General features: G+C 35.4%; 1 protein-coding gene across 2 annotated transcripts in view; it reads left to right on the top strand.

Moving 5' to 3' along the window:
* The window catches only part of URI1 (URI1 prefoldin like chaperone), a 69,349-nt gene extending 57,173 nt beyond the window's left edge, over window positions 1-12,176 (top strand). Inside the window, exons 7-11 of one of the 2 annotated variants that reach the window (XM_055412361.2) lie at window positions 1,729-1,903; window positions 3,359-3,689; window positions 7,027-7,169; window positions 7,943-8,189; window positions 11,720-12,176. In XM_055412361.2, coding sequence (XP_055268336.2) covers window positions 1,729-1,903; window positions 3,359-3,689; window positions 7,027-7,169; window positions 7,943-8,189; window positions 11,720-11,902 — 1,079 coding nt within the window. In that variant the 3' untranslated portion in view covers window positions 11,903-12,176. Of the gene's footprint in view, window positions 1-1,728; window positions 1,904-3,358; window positions 3,690-7,026; window positions 7,170-7,942; window positions 8,194-11,719 lie in introns of both variants that reach the window. The other variant, XM_088830786.1, reaches the window with a different exon arrangement.
* Window positions 12,177-12,974: the final 798 nt, after the last annotated feature.

Raw genomic sequence — 12,974 nt, 5'->3', positions numbered from 1 at the left:
TTAATTTTATAATTCTTATGTAAAATTGTTATATATTTTTAATAAAACACATTAATGGATAAATTTTTGATGAAAAATTTGATTTCTAACTGATATACTTAAGTGATGAATTTACATGGCTTTTTCAAAGTTATTTAATACTCCAAACATCTGAAACTCAGATATTCATGGAACTATTCCCAATTTGAACTTTGACCTTAGGAGTAAGTATAATCTAAGCATATTTTAGCCATTCATTTTATGTTGGGTGCCAGGCCTTGCCATACACAGGTTGTTCCCAGGTTTATATAACTTTTTCTTGCTGAACTGAAGATCAGTTTTGTGTTTAGGTTTATGTCTATAAAGGCAGTGGTCCTCTGGTCTGCTGTAAAGTGTTCTAGTCATGAAAATTTTTAAAGTTTAAAATTAAAGTTAAACCATTAACAGAAATAGTTTATAATTTACTACTGCAGAAAACTTTTAACATTTAGTTTGGTTATTAGAGTTCATATTTTAGTAATTAACTCTGAAGAGAACTTGTTAGTTGAAATAGGTGATTTTAGAAGCTGTGTTCTAGCCACACAGGTTATATAGTAGTATGTGGCTTTGGAAGGTGAAATAAAAGAGACATATATCTAAGTTAGAGTTGAAAAACAACTTAAGATTTTTATGGTGACAGTTGAAAGATTTGTCAATATGTAATTTACAAGTGAGATGGCTGGATGGCATCGCCGACTCTGTGGACATGAGTTTGAGTGTACTCCGGGAGTTGGTGATGGACAGGGAGGCCTGGCGTGCTGTGATTCATGGGGTCGCGGAGAGTCGGACACGACTGAGCGACTGAACTGAACTGAACTGAACTGAATTTACAAGTTTGAAACATAAAACTTGTTAATACTCTTTTATCAATAATGGTAATGGAGAATAGGCTATGAAATATAATTTTGATATTTTAAAATTTAGAAAACAGTTCTGTAAATTTGAATACATGATGGAGGTCATCTGTTAGCACCATGTCACATAACAGCATTGTAGACTTCCTCCCATTGCCTTTTTCAAAGCTTTAATTTACTTTTTAAAAAGATTATTTTTTTTAATGAAAAGCAGGTAGATGTGAGTTCTGATTTTATCCATCTCCTGCCTCACATGAGGATTATAAATAAGATGAAGCAATTTAAAGGCTAGAAATACTCATATAAAGTTATAGTAGAATTTTCCAAGGATTAGGCTCCATAGATTTCTCCTAGGGTATTCGTGTCTGGCAGTGCCTTAGAGTTGAAAGTATCCTGTGACAAGGCTTTTATGTGTTACTTTAGTAACTACATTCTCTTGAGTAAGGATGGAAGATGGGTATTACTTGTGTTGAATTTTGCGTTATAACTAGAGTGGATTGTGACCATTTCTGCTTATGCATTTTTGAAGCTCTCAGGCAGCTCTTTATAGTCTTTAATGTGCATGTGAATTCTCTGGGGCTATAGTTAAAATACAGATTCTGATTCAGCAGGTCTGGGGAGGCCCTGAGAGTTTGCACTTGTGAAGTGTTCTCCAGGGATGCTGGCACTGCTTGGTCCTTGAACTAAACAGGATTCTAAGAGTCATACATCCTTAGAACTCTACTGTTTGGGTTAAAAATCATGTCTTGCTCTTTCTCAACATCCTCACCTCACAAGAAAGTCTCATTATGTCTAGGTTTGTGCCTTTTAAAAATTGGCTGTTAATGGCCATGTCCATTTTTTTTTTTTTAAATAGCAAAACACCGAATTGCTCATAAACCTCACTCCAAACCAAAAACTTCAGATATTTTTGAAGCAGAATTTGCAAATGATCTAAAATCCAAGGATCTGCTTGCTGATAAGGAACTGTGGGATCGACTTGAAGAACTAGAGAGACAAGAAGAATTGTTGGGTGAAATTGATATTGATAGGTACAAATTTCCTTACACACATTTCCTTATAAAATATGTGCCCCTTGAATAAAATACAGAAAAGCACGTTATACTAAAATATCAATAACCCTACCACTCTAAGGCAAATATTAATTCTCTAGAATATTTTCCTTTAGGTCAGTGTGTTCATGCACATGCCCCATACATATGTGTGTAATCAATATACCTGTTTCTTATTACAAGATTTCAGCCATATTTTGTATAACAAATTAAGATATGCTAGATATTTATAATTATGGATACTTTATATATTACATTTTAAATGAGTTTTTTTTTTTTTTACTGTAGTCAAGATAATGTAGCATGTTTGAATGACTTGTTAAAAAGAAAAATATGCGTTCAGTTTCAGTTTGTGGCTATGAAGTGTTTACCCGTGCTTTCCTTTTCAATCTCTTTTGCTTGTTGAGCAAGCAATTTGTAATCTGGGCTTCCCTGATGGCTCAGTGGTGAAGAATCTGCCTGCAGAACAGGAGATGCAGGTTTGATCCCTGGGTTGAGACGATCCCGTGGAGAAGGAAATGGCAACTCACTCCAGTATTCTTGCTTGGAGAATCCCAGGGACAGAGGAGAATGGTGGGCTATGGTCCATGAAGTTGCAAAAGAGTCTGGCATGACTTAGCAACTAAACAACAACAAAATTTATAATCTGGTTGAATAGTTATAAGTATGAAAAACTTAATCCAATTGCCGTTTGAAATACACATTAATGCTCACTCAGAATTGTCAGAGTGCTTAGTGAAAGGTGTTACTATAGAAGTTGCTATATTATTTTACTTAAATGATATGCAGAGTTAGTTACTGTGAAAATAAGACACAGAATATTTTTTCACTACTATTTCACCTATACTTAGGTCTTTTTAATTAACTGATACTGTTTCATTTTTGTAAATAAGTTTTGAATCCTGTGATTTTCTTCCTTGTGATTCTTTTTCTACTTTTGCATGATATTGTTTCCATTCTATAAGGTCCTCAAATTCTTTGTAGAATGAAGCATGGGAAATGTGTATTTATGTGTATAAATCATGTACATATGTAGAAGTCTTATCTTCAAAATTATAGCAATACATGCTTATAAATATTTTGATTATGAAAATAGAAAATTAGAATATGTTACAATTCTGTGGCTGTAATTTCTGGTCTTCAAATAGAGATAATATTCTCTGAATTTTGTGCTAATTTATGATTGTATTATTTTTATTGTATTTTATTTTATATGGCCAATATCTTCCTTGCAAAGATAAAAATATATTCTACTTACAGTATAGAATTAGCATAGAAACCATTTTTTCATTCATTTAAAAACATTTTTATTAACCTAGAAATCTAGTTTAAAAATATTCTATGCAAAAACTTATTTTTTACCTATTGAAATTAACTGAAAAATATTCTAATGTGTTTGTTTCACCTTGTTTTCTTTTTCTTTACTATTAATAGTAAGCCTGATACTGTGATAGCAAATGGAGAAGATATGTCCTCTGAAGAGGAAAAGGAAGATCAGAACATAAATGTGAATATGATGGATCAAGTAACAGACTCACTCGCCCTCAGCAATTGTTACAACAGTCTTACAAATTCAGAACTCTTCAATGGGCAAGTGAATAGTCCATTGAACTATTCAGTGAATGGTTCAAATTCTTACCATAGGAATGAAGATGATGATGATGATAATGATGATGGTGATAATGAAGATGACCGTGATACCTTAGGGGTTGAAGAGAATTCTATACCAACAATATATTTTTCTCACACTGTTGAACCTAAGAGGGTTTGTATACTTTTAACTTTACTAATTTTTTCATATGATTTGAATATTAATGATCATCTCCAATGCATTTTAAAAGAACAGTATTAACAGGGATTAATATTGTTGATAGTGCCAAATAAGAAAACCATCTTTTGCCTCTTGTTATGACCAGTTTTACCTGAAAGAGAAAAAGAAAAAGTCTAGATAGTTAGCTGGTATTGGTCTGTTGTTCTTTTGAAGCCACAGTACAATTTGAAATTTGGTGGTCAGGAAGGAGATCAGATCAGTATTTGTGTATATTTATGATGAAAGTAACTGGCATTAGTTACATTTTTAATTATATCAGATTGTTTCTGTGTAAGCATATAATGCATAGTAGCAGCATGACAAGCAAAAAGGAAAAATTTATCAGGAAATAAAAATTAGTTCCATTTCTCACAAAGTAAATATAAGCATCTCTGAGTATTCAGGACTTCACAGAGTTTTAGTGTTTTAGAGCTGGGGTTACTAGAGCGAGAGCTTCTAATACAGCTTTTCTTAGTATCAAAAGACTTTTTGTTCCCTCTTTACTTATTGTAGAATCCCCAGTTTTTAAATCCCAGATCAAAGCAGGTTGGATCTCAGTGAAGGAAGGACCTTAAACTCATTCCCTTGCTCTCTTGGCCTCGTAATACTGCTTTAAGGAGCCACCGGGAATTTCATCTTTCTAATTTGTCTTTCTCAAGGAAACTTAAGGCATAGAGGACCATAGAGTGAGTTAGTAATAAAACAGGGACTCTTTTGTCTTAATTTAGTGCTTTGCTTTTTTCTTTTTCTTTTTTTTTAGCTATAAGGTACCCTTGTAGGGATTGCCTGTGTCAAAGTTAACGGTCTGTGGCTATCAGTCTTAAGTGCCTGTGATGATTATTTAATGAAACATATTTAAAACATTTACTATTTCTTAGGTCCTTTTCAGTGTTCCCTACTCTAATGTGAAGTGAAATAATTATATGTTTTTTTAAAATATGTATTTCCATACTTCAGACTAAAAGAGCATCTTGTGAATTCTTTGGAAAAAATTGACCTATTACCAGAAAAAAAATTTTGTTTTGTGATTTTCTTTCCAAGCTTTAAGTTGGTTTTCATTTAGATAAAGCAGGAAGAATAAATAATATTTGCAGGAATGTTGTGGGGAAGAACAGTCATTAATATGGAAAGATGGTATAAATGCAGAGCAGGGATAGAAGAATAATGTGCTAATCCTGAATCAGTTCAGTTCAGTTCAGTCGCTCAGTCGTGTCCGACTCTCCGCGACCCCATGAATCACAGCACGCCAGGCCTCCCTGTCCATCACCAACTCCCGGAGTTCACTCAAACTCATGTCCACAGAGTCCGTGATGCCATCCAGCCATCTCATTCTCCGTCGTCCCCTTCTCCTCCCGCCCCCAACCTTTCCCAGCATCAGAGTCTTTTCCAGTGAGTCAACTCGTCGCATGAGGTGGCCAAAGTATTGCAGTTTCAGCTTTAGCATCAGTCCCTCCAATGAACATCCAGGATTGATCTCCTCCAGAATGGACTGGTTGGATCTCCTTGCAGTATAAGGGACTCTCAAGAGTCTTCTCCAACACCACAGTTCAAAAGCATCGATTCTTCGGCAGTCAGCCTTCTTCACAGTCCAACTCTCACATCCATACATGACCACGGGAAAAACCATTGCCTTGACTAGACGGACCTTGGTTGGCAAAGTAATGTCTCTGCTTTTTAATATACTATCAAGGTTGGTCATAACTTTCCTTCCAAGGAGCAAGCGTCTTTTAATTTCATGGCTGCAATCAGCATCTGTAGTGATTTTGGAGCCCAAAAAAATAAAGTCTGACACTGTTTCCACTGTTTTTCCATCTATTTCCCATGAAGTGATGGGACCAGATGCCATGATCTTTGTTTTCTGAATGTTGAGCTTCAAGCCAACCTTTTCACTCTCCTCTTTCACTTTCATCAAGAGGCTTTTGAGTTCCTCTTCACTTTCTGCCATAAGGGTGGTGTCATCTGCATATCTGAGGTTATTGATATTTCTCCCGGCAATCTTGATTCCAGCTTGTGCTTCTTCCAGCCCAGCGTTCCTCATGATGTACTCTGCATATAAGTTAAATAAGCAAGGTGACAATATACAACCTTGACGTACACCTTTTCCTATTTGGAACCAGTCTGTTGTTCCATGTCCAGTTCTAACAGTTGCTTCCTGACCTGCATACAGGTTTCTCAAGAGGCAGGTCAGGTGGTCTGGGATTCCCATCTCTTTCAGAATGTTCCACAGTTTATTGTGATCCACACAGTCAAAGGCTTTGGCATAGTCAATAAAGCAGAAATAGATGTTTTTCTGAAACTCTCTTGCTTTCTCCATGATCCAGCGGATGTTGGCAATTTGATCTCTGGTGCCTCTGCCTTTTCTAAAACCTGCTTGAACATCTGGGAGTTCACGGTTTATATACTGCTGAAGCCTGGCTTGGAGAATTTTGAGCATGACTTTACTAGCGTGTGAGATGAGTGCAATTGTGCGGTAGTTTGAGCATTCTTTGGCATTGCAATCCTGAATAGCTTTGATTTTATTTTTTTGATCCTTAAATTTTTAAAAATAAGAGGTATTTAAAAATTTTAAATAGTTAAGCATTATCTCATATTGTTTTTATGACTTAAATTTTATATTCTTACTGAATATTTATTTTGGTTAATTGTGCTCTTTGTTTTGAAATGCATAATTTAAGCCAAAAACTTATATCAAAGTAATGGGTGATGTGAAAGCTTATAATAATCTAGCATTTAGTTTGTATGTATTTTGCTTTTTGTATAATAATAGTTACTGATGACTAGAATTGGTCATTTAAAACTAGTCCCCAACCGTTTTTGGCACCAGGGACTGGTTTCATGGAAGACAGTTTTTCCATGGATGGGGCAGGACGGGGGGGATGATTTTGGGATGATTTAAGTGCATTACGTTTATTATGCTGCTGCTGATATGACAGAAGCTGAGCTCAGGAAGTAATGTGAGCGGTGGGGAGCAGCTATAAATACAGATGAAGCTTCGCTTGCTCGCCTGCTGCTTATCTCCTACTGTGCAGCCCAGTTCCTAGCAGGCCATAGACTGATATCAGTCCGTGGCCCAGGGGTTGGGGACCCCCTGATTCAAGAGGTAATGCTGTAGAAGTATGATAAAGTAAGGACTTTTTAGATCTTAACTGATAATGTACATTATTTCACTGCCAAAATATGTAAACTGCCTCTATTATTATTATTTCTTTAATTGTAGAGTTTATTGGTTTTAGTTTTGGCCTTAATTTCTCAAAAGGATAGCGATTTTTTTTTTTTGCTGTGAAATTTTTAGGTCCGTATAAATACTGGAAAAAATACCACCTTAAAATTCAGTGAAAAAAAAGAAGAAGCCAAGCGTAAGCGAAAGAACAGTTCTGGCAGTGGTCATTCTCCCCAAGAGCTGCCTATGATCAGGACTCCTGCTGACATTTACAGGTGAGTGGTATTCATAGACAGCAGAACAGTCTACTCGTCCCTTTTCTCTTTTTGCAACTGAGTATTTACAGGAAAAGGTTGCTCGTAACACAGAAGTCTCTCACTGGAAAGTGAGGTATTTTGATAGAGTTAGCTTTGTGTTTTAAAGGCTCTCACAGGAGCTGCTGATCCCCAACACAGCTTCCCAGTTCAAAGCAAGTAGAACATTGCTTGGTTTTTTTGTATTTCCCCCTCTTCACTGGTGCTTTTAAAACATTCCCAGTCTGGTCAAAAATTGTTGTATGTTAACTTTAGAAATGAAAGTTTGTGTTTCTGGTGTGCTGGGGCAGCACTTTGCTACCACAACTTTGGCAGTGCTTAGCCAGCCATGTGGTTTACCTTTTCACAGAGTCTATGTACGCTCTTTCAATTTTTTGTTGTAATGTTTGCTGAGAAAGCTGTCATTTGAAAATATCTACTATTTTCATGACCCTTATTTGTAAAACAGTGAAAATTGCTAAATGACTTCGAAAATATATGTACATTTTGGACAAAACAATCACGCTGTTGTCACCCAGAACATGCTTATAAATAAACTGCTGTATTTTATTGGGTCAAAAAATTATACTTTTAAAAATATTGATAATATAAAGATGTCACTTGAGGCCACAAAATTATTGTGACGGTGAAAATTTTGGATATGTTTGAATAAAATTTTTAAATTTCTATTAAATCATTATAAATTTATCCTATTTTATGTTAACTAAAGATTATATATAATTTTTGTATTATAGAGTCTTTGTTGATATCGTGAATGGAGAATATGTCCCTCGTAAGTCAATCCTGAAGTCTCGAAGTAGAGAGAACAGTGTTTGCAGTGATACCAGTGAAAGCAGTGCTGCTGATTTTGATGACAGACGGGGAGTTTTGAGAAGCATTAGCTGTGAAGAGGCCACTTGTAGTGATGCTAGTGAGTGCATTTTGGAAGAGGAACAAGAAAATCATCAAAAGAAACTTTTACCTTTATCAGTAACACCCGAGGTTTGTGTATATCTTTAATTCTTTATTTCATATAGTATCTTTGAGAGTTAAAAAGGTAGTGGTAACGCCATTTCAAAGGGATATGCAATTTCAAGTTTTCCCCATTTTACATAGTTATTTTGGGAGTTGAAAAGACTTAAAAAATTGTAGCTGCTGTATCTTCCAGGTATGGTCTATGAATCATTAATCTTACTGTCTTTAAATTATTTTGTATAGTTATTTATTGACTTTAATTGACAGGGTAATGGCATTGTTTATTTTGTAGCTTCTTGGGTTCATACATATATTTAGTCTCAGAAGTCATAGAGCCTAATTAATCGTAGGCTTGTACTTTTTTTGGTAATTAATAATTTATAAAAATCCTTAGCAGCTCCAGTGTTCTTGCCTGGAGAATCCCTTGGGCAGAGGAGCCTGGTGGGCTACAGTCCATGGGGTTGCAAAGAGTTGGACATGATTGAAGCGACTTAGCACAGCACACAGTCCTTAGCAAAAACAATATAGGTATTAAAATAGTTTAAAATTTTTTGGTAACAGAGTATTACCACTCTTGAAGTTCTATTTCTGTGAAATAGGAATTTTAACGTATCTTAATTAGGATATGTATTTCATTTTTGGTTAGAAAATTGTTTGGTTTTGGCCATGCTGTGCGGCTTGTGGGATCTTAGTTCTCCAACTAGGGATCCAACTCTTGTCCCCTGCATTGGAAGCATGGAGTCTTAACCACTGCACCACTAGAGAAGTCTCATGGCTAGAAAATAATTTAGCAGCTTTTTAAAAATAAATTCCACTAGATCAGACTTACAACCAATGTTATAAAATTAAAATAGTTCAAGTAGCAGATTATGTGCATGGCTGTATGCACACTCAGTCCCTCATTGGCGTCTGACTCTTTGCGACCCTATGGACTGTAGCCTGCCAGGCTCCTCTGTCCATGGGATTTTGCTGGCAAGAAAACTGGAGTGGGTTGCCATTTCCTCCTCTAGTAGACCTTCCCGACCCAGAGGACGAACCTGCGTCTCCTGCAAGGCAGGCGGATTCTTTAACGCTGAGGCACTGGGGAGGCCCAACAGATTATACTTTTCTCTTTTAAATGCTTTGGTAGAGTTAAAGAAGAAAATAAGTAACGTATGACAGATAATTGTCTATAGTTCTTCTATATTTTGGTTTGTGCCAGTGAAATTTTTAACTCTTGGAAGTTATGGAACCATTTTACAATCTAGTGAGAGCTGTAGATCCTCTCCTCAGAAACATGAGTGCACACACAACACTGCTCCCCACCATGTTACACACAGTTTCGTGTATGGGGAAAAGAGATAGTGGGAGACACCAAAATAAGGATGTTACAGTTTTCATTGTATCCACACTTGATTGTTTTATTCTTGTGTTTAGTGGGTATTTCAGATTTTAATTTAAAAAGTATTTGGGAAGACTGGGAAACTCAGGCCCTTATCAAACTTATATACCCATTTGAGTATATGTCAAATACACATTAAAATATTTATCTTTGTATGTGAGTAAACATACGTAAAACTTCTGTTGCTTGTCCCTCGTGAAGTCGCTCAGTCGTGCCCGACTCTTTGCAACCCCATGGACTGTAGCCTACTAGGCTCCTCCCTCCATGGGATTCTCCAGGCGAGAGTACTGGGTGGATTGCCATTTCCTTTTCCAGGGGATCTTCCCAAGTGGTACTAATTGTACTCTACAGTAATTGGCAATGGAGAGATCATTAGTATTTAGGTACAGTTTGTATGATTAGAATATTCTCCTTCCCTTCTCCCAATATAATTATCTCATTTGACCTTGAGAGTATCTTATTTAATAGTCTTCCATACTGTTAGAAAAACAAGTGATAGTCTTTTGCTGTTTTTAAGTATCTGAAAATTAGGTTCTAGTAAGGAGTTAATGTATCATGATATAGTTAGAACTCAAATCTAGAGTCTATTTTCATTTCATCCTATTTAATAGCTGTGCTCATTGGAGGGACTGATGGTAAAGCTGAAACTCCAATACTTTGGCCACCTCATGCGAAGAGTTGACTCACTGGAAAAGACTCTGATGCTGGGAAGGATTGGGGGCAGGAGGAGAAGGGGACGACAGAGAGTGAGATGGCTGGATGGCATCACCGATTCGATGGACATGAGTTTGAGTGAACTCTGGGAGTTGGTGATGGACAGGGAGGCCTGGCGTGCTGTGATTCATGGGGTCGCAAAGAGTCAGACACAACTGAGCAACTGAACTGAACTGAATAGCTTTGCATTTTGTATTGAACTGTTACAGTTAGCATCTAGATGCTATAAATTTTTTAACATCAAAATAAATAGTTCATGATTATGGCAAGTACTTTGAAAGATATTTTTCCATATCTTTAAATGTTAAAATATTCTTTTTCAAGTTATATAATAAGAAGGCTCTGTACTCATCATGATAAAATAGAGTTTTTAGAAAAATAGACTTTGAATTCCCTTTAAAAAGCTGGACTCCACACAGGGTCTCTCAGAAGTGTGGGAGGGTCAGGGCATTCTTGGTTCTCCTTTGGTGGGACAAGCTGGAGCAGGTTGGCTTTTTAAACTACTCAAGTGATACGTTGTCTTAACTGATTTGTTCACTTGGGTAGACAAAGGAAAGTAAAATATACTTGACGGTTTGCATGTCAAATGCGTGTCAAATTTAAGTTTGTACATAATGAGTTTTTAGAAGATGAAAGTAAGGAGATTCCAAATACTAGAAATCTTTAAAAAAAAATCATAACAACTTGATTTCGATGGATCTCTCCCTAAAAAGATACAGAAAAGACCTCTCTTTGGTTTTATTTCCATTATTTTGTACACAGTATATACATTTATACATACATTTTGTACACATTATATATACACTACAGTAGACAAAAAGAAAATAAGTCCAGCAAATAGGGGGTTGAAATTAAAGAACAATTTTTGTGGTTCCTTGATTTCTGTTATTGAATTTATTGCATTAAAATTTGAGATAGACAATTATTTCCACTAGCACCAGCACTTTTAATTTTGAGGCAAGATGCAATAAAATAATCAAATAATTGCATAAATGGACACCACCTCAGAGCTGTCACTGCTACTAAAACTAGGCTGTAGGCTTGCAGGAAGCATGGCCACCATAGGATAGCTCATTCATCAGTTAATGTTTGACACTCTAATAGAATTTTTAATTTTAATACATTATTTTTCACAGCATGGTCTGGATATAAATGGAATGAATGTATGAAAGTTGAGGACCTTTTATTTACCCATTTTTTTAAAATCCCATATGAACATGTTTTTTCCATTTTGTTTTCTTACATGTGTACTGTTAAACATCTACTTACATTTGGTGGTGTAATTAAGGTACTTTTTAATGGTACTTGATTTCTATGAGCAATTTGTATTTTGATGTTGTAGTTTTGTGTATCAGAAAATCTTATGAAAAGACATGTCTGATTGGCAATGCAATGCAGGATAAAGATTTTGTGGGCATCTTATTTGTTTTGTTATCATAATCTGATTTTTTTTGTCTTCTAGGCTTTTTCTGGAACTGTAATAGAGAAAGAGTTTTTGTCACCCTCCTTAACACCACACCCAGCCATGGCTCATCCTGTGCTACCCACCATTCCAGAACGAAAAGAAGTTCTGTCAGAAGTATCAGAAGGAACTACAAAAAGGGTTTCAAAGTTCAAAGCTGCCAGATTGCAGCAGAAAAACTAGGGCCTGCCTAGGAAGTGGGAGTTTACATCTTAAAATCTAGTTTTGCAGTTGTTTAGAAAATGTATAGCGAAATATGTTACATGTGATTTGAAATAAGGCATCCTGAGTAAATTGGCAGCAAGTTCTCTTACTCTTATCAATGGTGTTAAAAAGAAATCAAAGTAAATATTTAAATACTTTAATATTCAGCTTGTTTTGTTAATTCTCTGAATACCGTCAACACTCATTGTTTAGGTTTGCCGTGTCATACAGTGGCAGCATTTTGAATTATTTTTCAAAGAATGCTGTTCATATGTGTTGTTTTTGTGTTTCAAACTAAATACTGGCAGTTTTGTTCCAGCTGCGACATTGTGCACACCATCTGGACCATTTTAAAGAAACTTTTAAAATTTCAAATAGATTCAACAATTATATTACTTGCTTTACCTTTTTAAAGGCACTTTAAAAAAAAATCTATTTCTTGTAGGTTTTGCAGCTAGGTGGCTATTTAAAAAATCTGTCCCTGTTTGACTGACTATTACTCTATAATCTCTACGGTAGAAAGCTCCATGTACCCAACAGAAAGTTTCTTTGATTGAAAGAACGGTATTTTGTAAAACATTTTTTGTTTTGTTTTTTTTTTTAAGTAAAAATTTTATGAAACTTGGTCTCTGAAATGTTGTGAACTTAATGATTCAGAATTCAGTATAGAAATGTCTTTCATATATGTGCTGTGTGCACCGTACAGTGGATCCTTGAATTCTTATGATTCTTTAGGCGAATCTCCCCTAGTGTGTGCAGTTTTAAGTGGCATTTTATTTTGGGAGAGAAGGAAAGGTTGTCTACATAAATACATAAGTAAATAAGAAATTTTATGTTTTAATCTTCTGAACATTTTCATTCTTTAAGGCTACTTTCCTATTAGTAAATGATTGAATAACATATTTACTTTTGGCAGAACTCCTTAAAATAAAGAGAAATTTATTCTAACATTGAAAATTACACTTGGAAGTGTTAATCATTAGCTTGATGCATACTAAAATTTAGCTTTTAAAAAGCATTCTGCATTAGTACTAAAATAGCCATCAATGCC

Source organism: Moschus berezovskii, chromosome 22 (genome assembly GCF_049115385.1).
Source record: "Moschus berezovskii isolate FMDL1 chromosome 22, NW_MosBer_1.0, whole genome shotgun sequence".
Taxonomy (NCBI): domain Eukaryota; kingdom Metazoa; phylum Chordata; class Mammalia; order Artiodactyla; family Moschidae; genus Moschus; species Moschus berezovskii.
This window is presented reverse-complemented; position numbering and strand designations above follow the sequence as displayed.